Source organism: Astatotilapia calliptera, chromosome 11 (assembly GCF_900246225.1).
Source record: "Astatotilapia calliptera chromosome 11, fAstCal1.2, whole genome shotgun sequence".
Taxonomy (NCBI): domain Eukaryota; kingdom Metazoa; phylum Chordata; class Actinopteri; order Cichliformes; family Cichlidae; genus Astatotilapia; species Astatotilapia calliptera.
Window position 1 is genome coordinate 6318705 of NC_039312.1, and position 12425 is coordinate 6331129.

Here is a 12425-nt window from a genome sequence, read left to right on the forward strand (position 1 = left end):
ATCAGACTTGTTCAGGAAAAAAAATGCATTCTCAAACTCCAATGCTTCTGATACTTACGGGTCTTTATTCTCCTGAGAACCAAACATGATCATTGACTTTAGGGCATTCCAATCCTGCAGGACTCTCTCCAGAGCCAGCTGAGCAAAGCGGGGAGGTTCTAGATCGTGGTCTGGCATGTCAGAGTCTGAAACAAGAACACGACAGCTTTCTCTCAGGATCTGTGTTCTGCTTTCAAATGAACTCTTGTAAAATCTCTAATTAGCATGGACCTAAAGTTAAAAAGGTGGGTAAATGAGACAAAGGTCTTGAACCAACCTTCTGCATTAGCAGCCTTGCGGTTCCTATCTTCTCTGATGCGCGGTGGTCTGTACTGACAGTGCTCAACACTCTGCCTGGCAACAGTCTGCACCAGGAACAGTAATATATGCTCTCCCCTGCAGATAGAAACAAGTCAGACAGACCTACCACCTCTGCTCACTTATGTAACACAATGGAGCTTTAGCAGAGTGGCAAGTTAAATTCTAAATTCATTTGCCAACTATAAAGAACAAGAAGCACTTCTATATGAAGCAGACAAATTAAAGCCTGGGGCAGAGTTCACAGGCTCACCTGCTGTTTGGTGTTGTAACCAGGTTTGTGGTGGTGAGTAGCCTGTACAACAGATCCAGGCGAGCTGCCTTCTGACCAGCTATGAGCGTTTTACACTTGCATTTCTCCCAACAGTCACAGTACGCTGTAGGTGAAGTCCTTTTCAACCTGGGAAAGAGGATATACAAAGTCTAGTGACTTAGTTTCAAGAGCTGGTAACAATGGTAAGAGAGACGAGCATTAGCAAGGAGTGAAAAAGCCCACACTGAAAACTAGGACTTACTTGCAGTCATGTCCTTTGTGACACACCCTTGCACATTCAGTGCAACAGCAGAGGGACTCCAGCAAGCCACATGTTCGACACTCAAAGATATCCTAAATACAACGCAAGTGTCATGAAAAATGTCAACATCTATAGAAATATATTCGCAAAAGAGTTTGGCCATTCTAAAAGTAGACCGCTTACTTTCCAGACACACAACACTTCTTCTAGCGAGTACATTTTAGTGTAATGGGATTGTCACAGGCTGACCTGGTTAATGTGCTCAGCTCCAGTCCATGTAAAACTGCAGGTGTCGTTGCAGCAGAGAACATACAGGGGAGAATCATCTGGGTTTGTACCCGAGGGGCAAATCATTTCCATGAACACCGAATCAGCATCCTCCTTCTCTGTGATACCCAGGTCACCAACTGTGTTCAAGACATTTGGGGAACAACAAAAAACCATGGAAACACGGGAATGCCACTTATAACACTTCAGTTAGCTGCTGGAAGCAGGGCACCAAAATAGGTCAGGATTCACATAACTCATGGATAACCTCCAATGTTCCAGCTATTTCCTAACCACTTACAATGATATCAGATGTACTAAAAACTCTGCTGCTTTCCCAGAAACTGTTCAGAGATGGCAGCTGGTTGGTAACACAATATTAGTGCAAATGTCTCCATGCCTGCTCCGTTTGATTAGTGTGAAGATGTTAATGCAATACATGTTCTTGAATTTAGACACTTTAACACAAAGGTTTCCAGCGAACCAGTTCTCAGCCAGCTTGTTAACTCACCCTTGGCCATTTTCTGTGCAGCCTCAAGCACGGTGATAGCTGCTGGGTAAGCTCTCCCACTGACAGCTAGCATGAACGGGGTCATTCCTCGGGCATCCCTGTCAAACAAAGGCAACAATATGCATGAGCACTTCCAGGAGAGCACCTGAGCAAACGATAGCAGGGGAGAAATAAGCAGATTTTCAGTCAATTTTAATGCAGTAATAAAGACTCTTACTTTGCAGAGAGCAGCTCCCGTAAGTGTGGCCTCAGAACAACGCTGTCACACATCAGCTTAAGGATAAGGTGGGCATTGGCCTTCCTGTCTTTAGACTCAACCACAGAAGGCTCAGTGGACGGCCCTGCTCATATGGAAAACACATACAGTTAGTCAGTAGGCGTTACAAGATTTAAGCATAGAGCTGGCAATTCATTTATATGATTTATTTATATTTATAGTTCTCATTGATACAATCGTTCTTCTGGTTTGAATTAGGCGGATGCTACTGTTGTGCCGTCCTTTTTTGTTAGGCGGTCACAATGTGACTTTATCCCCGTTCCTCCAAACACCCTGACACAGCATGTTATAGGTTTCTACGTTTCTAAGTTACCAAAGTGTTGGCTCCACTGCTACACAAGAATTTCCGGCAAAGACTTGGTTTTCCAAGTGTCAAAAGGTTTTCTTTTTAAATTTACCAAACTGCTTTAGTGGAAAAGAGGCACGTGATAAAGAAGGTATGCACCTGGTATTGTGGAGGTGCTCGGTCCCTGGCTGCTACCAGTGGAAGCAGTGGTGAGTGAACCCACAGCTGGTGCTAAAATGAAGTCGATGTCTCCATCTTTTCATGAAAAACAAACACAGTTTGTATTTTTAATAAAATCAGGATTATGAAAATCAAAAGACGGTTGTTATTGTAATTCTATAAAAGGAAGGGAGGGCACTTAAATTTTAAGGCTCCACTTTCCAGTAAGGTGGTGCAAAACTACCTCACTGATTAACAACTATGGTAAAAACAAAAAAAAAAAAGACATTGCACTGGTCTGGGTGGATTTCTACAAGTACAAGTGAAAAGACAATCAAGAACTCCATAGTTGCTAAAATAATAAAAAACGCCCACACAATGAGTCAGAAATCTATTTATTTGGAAATCTCAAAAATGATGACTGTAAATTAAACAGCAAAATAACTTCTGCAATATTCTACAAATGGCTAACACTGTGTGTTTTACATTACATTGAAAAAAAATATCAAATTCGATGTGTTGCTGGAGAATGGTTGTGTCAGAAATAAAGATGCATTTAATTTATTTTTCTTTGTTCACTTTAAACACCACATAAAAATAATCTAACTCTACCGTTTTTTTCAGATGCACTCACCAGGGTCCATGGGTGGAGGGTCAGGAACCCAACTTGGTGGAGCAATGGGTGGGGACACAGGATCCTGATGGTCACTGGATGACGGGCCAGATTCATGTCGACCAAGACCTGCTGCTCTTAAAGACCTCCGCATCATCTCCCTAAGACGAAGGCTAGTGACAATCCCCCCAAAGACAAACGAGTCAATAACTTAGATCCTGTTTCGGTGGTACTGCCAAAATGGACAGCCAAAACATTTCTTTGCTGTAGGGCATTTTTTGTTATACATTCTGTGGAGCTCATTTACCCTCTGCTGCTGGAGGAGCCGGTCCTATTTCCAGAGCTATTGCTTGAGACCACAGAGATGGCATTGGCAATCGCCTCCACAGCAGACAGACGCTCTGCAAATGTGTTCCTCTCTGACCTTTCAGCTTCTGAAATGAAATAACATGGTCACTGAGCGTGGAAAGGAATTAGCTGAAATACATATATTTACATATACATATATAATACATATAACATATAATATCTATATGTTGATGGATTAAAATACTTGCTTCATTAAAAAAAAAAAAAAAAAAATACTGTTCCTTACTCTGTGTATTTGTATATAGAAACTGCATGATTGAGGATCGTTCATGAACGTACAGCGTGTTTTTTAATGCATGGAAACTGCCTGCAGTTGCATGTTGGATTACATGTTACATATTGTTTTAAGAGTCACCACAGGGGTTAAAGTCTTTACATCTGGCAAGTTTTTAATTTCCTATCAGCCTCACTTTTCCCATTCTACTACATTAACTGAGGTTGAAAGATGGTCACAGCAGATGGCAGAGGAATCTTTCTGGACATTTTCAGGCTACTTCCAAAGAACATAAAAGGCGTAAATCACTGCAAATGGCAGGTGTGGCCATTCATTCTTTTGAGGTAAAGTATTGCCATGACTTTTCGGGCATTTCCAACTCCATTTCTATTTTTACTACTTCAAGTCCCTATTATTGATATTAATGTGAGCGTTCGAGTGAAAAGTCACCTTGCTATTGTATTTCTAACAGTTCCAAATTGGCAGGGGAGAATCTGATCGATCCTAAAAGACTTTTTTGTCCACACAGTCCACAACCACACACACACCCGCTTACCTTCCTCTTCTTTGGTCTCCTTGTTACTAACGGGGAAGCAGACTGAGACGGCAGCATGGAGGATGTTGCGGTTTCCATCACATCGATGACCCAAAAGTGCTCCGAGGGCTTGGCTGCCCTGATCTAACAGGAAGGCCTGCTCAAGGTTGACCAGGTACTGCCGACACGCCTCATAGTCGCAGCGCAGCACATGCTGCATTAGCGTCTGCTTCTGAAAGTGAAATAACTTGTGTGAGTACTCGTTATAATCTACATAGCATTCTGGTCTTCTATAAAGGAGGAGAGCAGGGGCACAGAGCAACACTGATCACATTGACTTGTTCTACTTGGTCAAGTACATGTTAATGTTATTAGCACCTGAGCACTAAAGTTTATTCAGGCTTTTTGAGGGGTTTAACATACTCAAAAACTCCTGACATTTTGCACACAAAATGAAAATCGGAGTATTTTAAAACAAAATTTGGTAAACACGTGTAAAATGCCAAAATGGAGAAAGAAAAAAAAAAAAAGTAAATGGGACCCCAACAGGAAGTCCACCATTTTGAGTTTAAAATGGCAATTTTGCAATTTCCAGGCGATGTAATTATGCAAACTCCTCACAGGGATTTTATCAGATCAACTTTATATTGTGTCCATCTAAACTACAGAACTGGGCCATATTAAATCGCAGCGCTTTTGAGCTTTGGTTGCAGGTGGCGTCTGTGATTCGACCATTTGTCATGAAAATTTAATTTCCTCTCATTCACACATAATGAATGACATACATCAGAGTGACAATTGGAAACGTTCAGCAAAGCTTGACCGCAGCATGCTCTGACGTACGCCAGGGTCCGATGGGCATCTCATCGCTGCTTGAAGCTTAAATTTTTTTATGTTTTCTATGAATGAATTAATAAAGGTTGCGTTTACCTCGATAGCCATAATAATAATAGCAGCTTTCTTTTTAATGGTGGAGTTTGAAGGGAGATTGGCCAGAGAGTGCACCCCCATTCCCAGGCTGTTTATAGGTGGGAGGTCCAACCAATCAGGATCTCGAATTCCACCCATGCAGTCTTTGGCCATAGGGTAGATTGTGCCATTTCCATCTCGGAGGATGATGGGAGACTCCTTGATAAAAATTAAATATTAAACATTTAAAGTGGAGCATTGGGTAAATATTTGTACAACGTGTAGTGAAAACATGCTGGTCCTCAATAGCCTGTCTCACCTGTCCTGCAGTAAAGATAGCCACATTGCGCTCATTCTGCCCGAGGAAGGCCAGGTTACTAGTAGGGAAGTTATTCTCCTGCTCAGCTTTGCCTGTGGCCAGGTCAAAGATGCAGTACCTTACCCAGTTACCAGTTTTCAGCACTGCGTGGACTCCTAGAAGATGACGAGATGATTAAGGTCAGGAGATATTGCAGATAAAGAACTCTATAGAAGGCTGACCTTCAGAAAAAACTCACCTTTGGAGTCAACATTTACAGCCAGAATCTCAGCCTTTTCTGGGATACAGAGCTTTTTAGGTGTTCGCTGAAAACAGTCTGGAACTTTTGGAGTGCCACCAGTTTTAACCACCTGTCAAGCAGATGGAGATGACAAAGTCAGTGAACCAAAATATCTGTAGATCATCAGTCAGATACATAACTCAGTGACTGAAATTAAGTTTCATTTACTGGAATGAAAACAAGCTGTGTTGAATCAGTTAATACCTGTAGCTCATCTATTCTGAGGAGCCTACAGTCCTGCAACAGTGATGACGGGTCTGAATCAGGGGGAGCGGCAGTGCTCTGGTTGCTCATGCTGCTTGATGTCCCAGGAAACTTGACAGCAACATATGCGCCATCGACTTTAAGCACCTACGGCATAAATAAAAGTAATAAATTGTTAAACTGAGATGCAGTTAAGGAAAAGCAAGAGTCAAAAAAAAAAAAAAAAAAATCAAAGTTTGACCTTCTCTGTATTCAAATATTTGCTTCAGATGCACTTACCTTTCCCACAGGAACATTTTTAACATCTTCCACAAAGACTACCTCTCTAAGAGGCCACTGCTCCTCATTGACCTTTTCTTCCTCTTTGGGAGCTGGTGTGGAGCGTCTTCGCTCTACAAGCGGGACAGCACATTTAATTTTAGTCGTTTTATCATTGTATATCATTTACATTAAGGTACTATAAGCAGCTCAGAAAAATACTTCGAAATAGGCCTGCACAGTACAAAAGAAAAGAAAAACAAACAAACAAAAAGGTGAAGCTTTAGTGTGTACTTGTGAAAAGTAATTAAAACTGACAGTTTGCCACATGGTTCATGTGATAAGCAGTTGTAAGAAGGCAACCAGATATGCCACAGTATATAGTGCGAGTTGGCCACATTTCCTTCACAGGAAAACAGGCGGGGGGAAAAAAAAAAAGTTGCTGATAAAACCGTGTGCACCATCTGTTTCAAAGTCAAAGGGACTAATGAGAGCACAGAGAGAGGAAGAAATTGGTTCTGTGCCTGGGAGATAGGAAAGTCAAGCCTTGGATGTTGTTGATACAGCAAATAGTTAAAGAGAGAGATGGTATGAGACAAGATTACATACTGTAGGGCAGAGAGGCACTGCTAGCAATGGAAGAGGTATCACTGCAAGTAGATGCTGGGGAGGGAGGAGGACCCATTTCAGTCTTCACCAGCTCTGGCTTGCTTTCAGTCCTATGAGAGGAGACCAAGACAAATGGATTCATTTTCCTGCTGTTTTTTTGAACATACTACTCTCTGCAACGGCATGTATATTTCACTTATTTCTATTGACACAGAATGAAAATCTTATGATCAAGGTAAAATCCATCTTGCCAGGCTTCAAGCTACACACCTGTGGCTGGCAGTTAATTCAGGTCTATTACTATCCTGACAAACTACTGACTAACAAAGCTGCACCAAGAGCATACTTTCAGGTGCAACAGTACATAAGATATAATTCACCCAATCACCTACCAAGTCCTTTTCCCCCAATTTGACTTCATTTTAATAGCAAATTTTGCTTAGAAAGATGCCAAGAATTGTCTAATGATGAGCTTACTGCACAGCTACCGCGACTACCTGCTTGGTAACTTTCAAAACTAGCATATGGTAGACCCATCATTGGCTTACTGAACTAAGTATGTGTCCTTTTCCAGGCAGTTACCAACGACGACGTAACATAACAAACCATCTGCTGAAACACTATTCAGATCCAAACATGTAAAAGCTTTCTGCTAAATAAAAATGAAACTGACTTGATTTCCTGGGTCTTAGTGGTCTTCTCCATGTTCTTCAGGCTCTCTGGTGAGCGCAGCTGGAACCTGCAGCTGTCGTTCATGTTCCAGACAGACTCCAAGAGGACACCCACTTTGGGAATTCCAGCACTGACAGAAAAGGCCACTGCACCGGCATGGTAAAGGGGATTGTTTCTCAAACACACCTAAGGAAAAAGAAACTCGTGAATTGATCGGTGCCTAGTGTTTATTACATACTTTAATTCGACAAGCTACCCAAGTATATTTCGTTACTCATTTTAGCATTTTTTAAATATTCTTATTTGGTAAGGTAATTCCAGAGCTAAAGCTAGAGTAAACTTTGAGATGGCAAATTAACTGAGGATGAACTTGGGTCCCCATTCCCCCCCCCCCCAAAAAAAAAAATAATAATAATAATAATAATAATAAAGAAATAAAATCTCCTCAAAACAAAAAAGCTAAAAAAAAAACAAAACAAAACAAAAAAACCCAACAACATACAAACAAAAACAAGTTTCTTCCTACCTGTGTTCCCACAGTGATGTTGGGTATTGAGGAGATGCCAGCACTGGATTTTGGCTTTTTGTTCTTGGCTCTGGCCTTTTCAAGCATCTTCTTCCTTTGACTGAAAGGCACAACACCCCTGCAGAGAGATGGAAGCAGTAAACTTAAAACAAAAACAAACAAATAAAAACAAAAAGCAAAACACTTCACTGACATCTACACTTTTCCTATGATACAATATACAATGCTCTCATGCCGACTGTGACATCACTTGGTAATCTTTGCATTGTACCAAAGATTACCAAACTGTGTGACTCCTTTGTGTGTTTTGCCATAAGACAGAGGTTACTGAAGTTGATGTACAAATTTTCAGGATCTTTTGACATTTTAAAAATATCTCTTTAGCTTTTTCTTTTTTTGTGGGGTGGGGGGGTTAGCATAGAAAAAAATCATTTCAATCAAACTATATGAACAGGGAACACAAGGTGTACAATTTTCAGACACAAAAGCTGGAAAAAAATAATACATGCATCACTGGTAGCACTTAGTAATGTTATGGCACGTAGACAGTAAGTGCTACAACTAACACGGACAATTCTTGATTTAACCTATTGTTCTGCTCGTAATGAACAGTCCTGGCTCGTAAGACAAACTGAGTGGTACGACAATGTTATGGGGACGCTTTCAAGCAAATGTTGCCATTTCCCGTAAACAACTAGAAATCAATGTAACTTCACAGAAAAACAACATTTTCTTCTCACCACCAGTAGAGGCTATTCTCCAGCTGTGCACATGTGTAGAGTGCACAGCAATGCAGCGACACCATGCGTTCCCCCTGCAGCTCAGGGAAAGCCTGTGCACTGTGCTCCAGCTTTGAGGCTACGGTGCTCAGTGTTTCGTCCACCCAGGTTGCCACCTGCATGACATCCATACAAACATCAGCTAATGAACAGATGATTAAATAAATGTCAATTGTTAGAATAGTTCATGAACAATTAAAAAAAAACCCCAAAACAAACAAACAGCAATAATTGTCTCAAGGCTGCACAAACAACATTGTTCTAATGTAAAGAAGAGCAATTAAAAACCTACCTTGTTGGTCTCTGTAGCTACAGTGGCCCTGATGCTATTGGCAGACAGTAAGGTAATCTTCTCATTAGCCAGCCCCAGGAAGGACATACGTGGGTGATGAATAGCAGGATTCTGATGTGACAAATACCAGGAAGTTAGTGATTTAAGCTCTTGCTACAATAAAAGATACATATATATCTTATTTCACTAGATTTTAGTTTTTCTTCCAGTAACACGGGTTGAATTCATCACCTGTGGATTCCTGTAGGGTTCGGATTCACTCCACTTCCACTGATACAGCTCTCCTTTGGAGCTCACAGCTACCAGCTCTGAGAACATTGCTCCAATGCTCACAAACTTCACACCATCCTAGAAAGGAAATTGAAGATCTCAGCAAATGTAGGATCAAGAAAAACTTCAATCCAACTCAACTCCAATCATGATGCACAGACACCAGACGAACAAAGGAAACAGGTGAAATCTCCACTTGCCTTGCAATAATGACGCAACTTCCTGTTTGTTTGTTTGTTTTAAAAAGACAATCTCTGAACAGTCTTCTGTGCTTTTCTTACCTTGTCAGGCCACCACTGGAGCTCCTCTCCCAGGGAAACGGGGCTCTGCACAGGGATACTCTTCTTGTCAAGACTTTGTTCCCCCTCACGGCTGGTGGAACCGCGCTCCGTGTCAAAAGAGGCCCCGTCGAGCCACCGACGCTCACGTAACCTCAATACAGACTCACGTTCACGCAACAGCTCTGAGTCACGCTCTAAGGGAAGAAGGAGAACTGGTATGCAATAAGGTCACACCAGTGGGATAGAAGTAAGCCACTCTCTGGGAAAGACCCGTCAACATCGTTTTAAGAATAGAGAGAGAAAGATAGATTCTTTAGAATCACTATAATGAAAAATCAATCAATTTCAATACTTGAGATTGAGTGGGAATCTAAATTATACTGTGGTGAGTCACATTGCACGCTCATTAAAATGCGAGACAGAAGAGGAAGTGGATAGACAGAAAGAAAGCATGCATATGGGCTAAAAGTGGGCTAGGGAGGGTTTTAAATAGACCCTTGAAGGGTCCTTGTTAGGACAGGTGGGCCTAGCGGGCCTTTCTCAGAGAGCTCACAGTATGTACTACAGCCATGCAGCATAAAACACCAAACATTCATAATATAAACTCAGCTAAACAAACTAAAGGGAAATGTACACTGTAGACCACGAGAACCATTTCGCTTTCACAAGCTTTACAGAAACACCTGAACGGTGGTTAACTGTAAGTGCAGTATTTGGCATTATACCCACAGTCGCCTTGATTTCCAGCTTTTCAGTAGTATTCCCTTATAAAGCCATCCCCAGATGAACAAAAGCCATCACCAGTGCTGCCACCAAAGCCTTTAGAACACCCTGCCTTCCCATCACTAGTCAGAAGAGAGTTGTTGAGTTACCTCTGGAGGATCCCAGACGAGACAGTGACGAGCGTCTAAAAGAGGGATAGCCAAAGTAACTAATGTCCTCAGAGAACATGGCATCAGCATCAATGATGACGCTGGGATGGGCTGAATGGATATCTGCATCCAACAGGGACATCAGATCCTCTGTACAAGGGAAGCACACATAAAATTTCAAATTTTAAGACAGAATCATAAAACCCCTCAAATCTTTTTTTATGATTATGGTAAAACAATTTCAATTTACAATGATCAGAATTTAAAACAGCAAAACCTTTTGCCAAAAGCCTACTTATATCTTAATGTGCTGCACTCAAATTAAAAGTACACTGTTTCAGTGTTAAAGAGTAGTGATTTCACAAAACAACGTCATTACATATGAGCCATTTGCCATTTGTGTGACAAACCTCCAGGGAGGTAAGACTCGCTGGCAGTGTCATCGCCATCATCTCCATCTTCATCATCCCGGCTCAGCAGGTTATTTACGGCGAGGTTGACATCTAGGTTGGTTCTCTGGAGCTCCCTAATGATCACACTCCTGGATTTCCCTTGAAGAACTACCTGGGCCTGGGGAATGTACAAGGTCACAAAAGTAAAAAACATTTCTCATGAATATCACTGTTAATTACTGTAAAGACAGGATTAAAATAGGCTACAAAAACATTCTTAAGAGGAAGGGTCTGTGTAAAGGCTGAGCGTGCTGTACCTGAGTAATGAGTTCTTCGGGGATGACAGAAGCAGGTATGACAGGCTGAGGCTGGCTACTCAGAAGTCCTGAGCCTCGGTCTCTTCCTGTACGGATGACCCTGGTCTGTCGACGGGAGTCGCGAGCTGCTGTTGACGACCTACCCGATGTGCCTCCGCCTCCTCCGCCTCCTCCTCCACTGCTTCCACCTCCTGCTCCACCTCCTCCTGCTCCTCCTCCACTTCCACCTCCACCACTGCCTCCATTTACACCAGAGCTCCAGCGACTCCTGTTACATACAGTTTAAAGCCACAATCAGACACAACCGCAAAAACACACCACCTGACTACAAACACGCACACATCTGATTACAAAGGAATTTGGTCTTTGTGACAGCAGAGACGGGCTAGTCCACACTGAGATGGAATCAGCAAGACTTAAAAAAAAATTTAAAAAAACCCACAAAATTCTGATTAAACTGGTGCCCCTTTTCCTCATTTAATTAGGCAAAGTGAAAGAAAAAAATTTCATTGTAGAATAATAGCATATACACAGATTAATTTCCTCCAAGAGGAAGTAATAGATTTGTTTATTTGGGATGTTCGAAACCATTGTTCCTAGGCATTGAATTGTATTAAGGTCTTACAACAACAATATTTTGTAGTAGCAAGTGGTTCTCCAGTGGTCACCAATATGAAAAGCAGTAAGAAAACCACAAGGATAAAAAAGCTGATGCTTTTTGATGCGTCCGCTGGGGATACATTTATTTACATTTTACAACACCCTAAAATGTTCTCACCAGAATGTGTGGCAGTGAAAAAAAAGCAAGGAAAACACCACTAACTCACTGCTGAGCCACTGTTAAGCTCTATACACTGAGCTTTCACAGGACCATTCGACTGTCAGCCCTGCCAGAACTTACCCAAGGGTGTTGCCTGCCAGTCTGCCCAGTGTGTCAGAACCAGACAGGAACCAGGGTGGATCACTGGTCCTGCCTGGCCTGGAGCTCCTTCCTGTCCCTGAACCACTGCTCAACTTTGAACTGGAAACAAAAGATGGGAGATCAGTTACAAACCTACAGATGTCCCAAAAGGACTAAAAAACAAACAAACCAAAAAAATCCTCTCGCTTTTTTATATATATATATATATATATATTTTTTTTTTTTAACCTTTATAACCTGGGTTAACAAAGTAAATTTACCCCAGGTATTAGTTAATTTACACCCCTTGGTTCAGGATTCATTTTATTATTAAACTATGAAACAGGAGGGGGTATTTTGGAGACTAGCATGGCAACACCCTTGGGAATCAGAATTGGCTGCAACTCATTCCTCCATCAAGACTTTCCATTTTTAAAAGTT

General features: G+C 41.6%; 1 protein-coding gene across 9 annotated transcripts in view; it reads right to left on the bottom strand.

Annotated features, from left to right (window-relative positions):
- Positions 1-12425, bottom strand: part of ubr5 (ubiquitin protein ligase E3 component n-recognin 5) — a 30696-nt gene that overhangs the window by 11796 nt on the left and 6475 nt on the right. For 8 of the 9 annotated variants that reach the window (XM_026184615.1, XM_026184619.1, XM_026184617.1 and 5 more), the window contains exons 5-31: positions 11985-12104; positions 11084-11351; positions 10785-10944; positions 10375-10524; positions 9503-9714; positions 9183-9299; positions 8952-9062; positions 8621-8775; positions 7881-7998; positions 7356-7540; positions 6683-6792; positions 6095-6207; positions 5816-5962; positions 5570-5681; positions 5332-5486; positions 5034-5231; positions 4125-4335; positions 3293-3419; positions 3007-3158; positions 2373-2468; positions 1868-1991; positions 1651-1748; positions 1122-1279; positions 873-964; positions 611-757; positions 317-435; positions 59-185 (exon numbers count right to left, since the gene is read on the bottom strand). In XM_026184615.1, coding sequence (XP_026040400.1) covers positions 59-185; positions 317-435; positions 611-757; positions 873-964; positions 1122-1279; positions 1651-1748; positions 1868-1991; positions 2373-2468; positions 3007-3158; positions 3293-3419; positions 4125-4335; positions 5034-5231; positions 5332-5486; positions 5570-5681; positions 5816-5962; positions 6095-6207; positions 6683-6792; positions 7356-7540; positions 7881-7998; positions 8621-8775; positions 8952-9062; positions 9183-9299; positions 9503-9714; positions 10375-10524; positions 10785-10944; positions 11084-11351; positions 11985-12104 — 3882 coding nt within the window. The remainder of the gene's footprint in view (positions 1-58; positions 186-316; positions 436-610; positions 758-872; positions 965-1121; positions 1280-1650; positions 1749-1867; positions 1992-2372; positions 2469-3006; positions 3159-3292; positions 3420-4124; positions 4336-5033; positions 5232-5331; positions 5487-5569; positions 5682-5815; positions 5963-6094; positions 6208-6682; positions 6793-7355; positions 7541-7880; positions 7999-8620; positions 8776-8951; positions 9063-9182; positions 9300-9502; positions 9715-10374; positions 10525-10784; positions 10945-11083; positions 11352-11984; positions 12105-12425) is intronic. The other variant, XM_026184616.1, reaches the window with a different exon arrangement.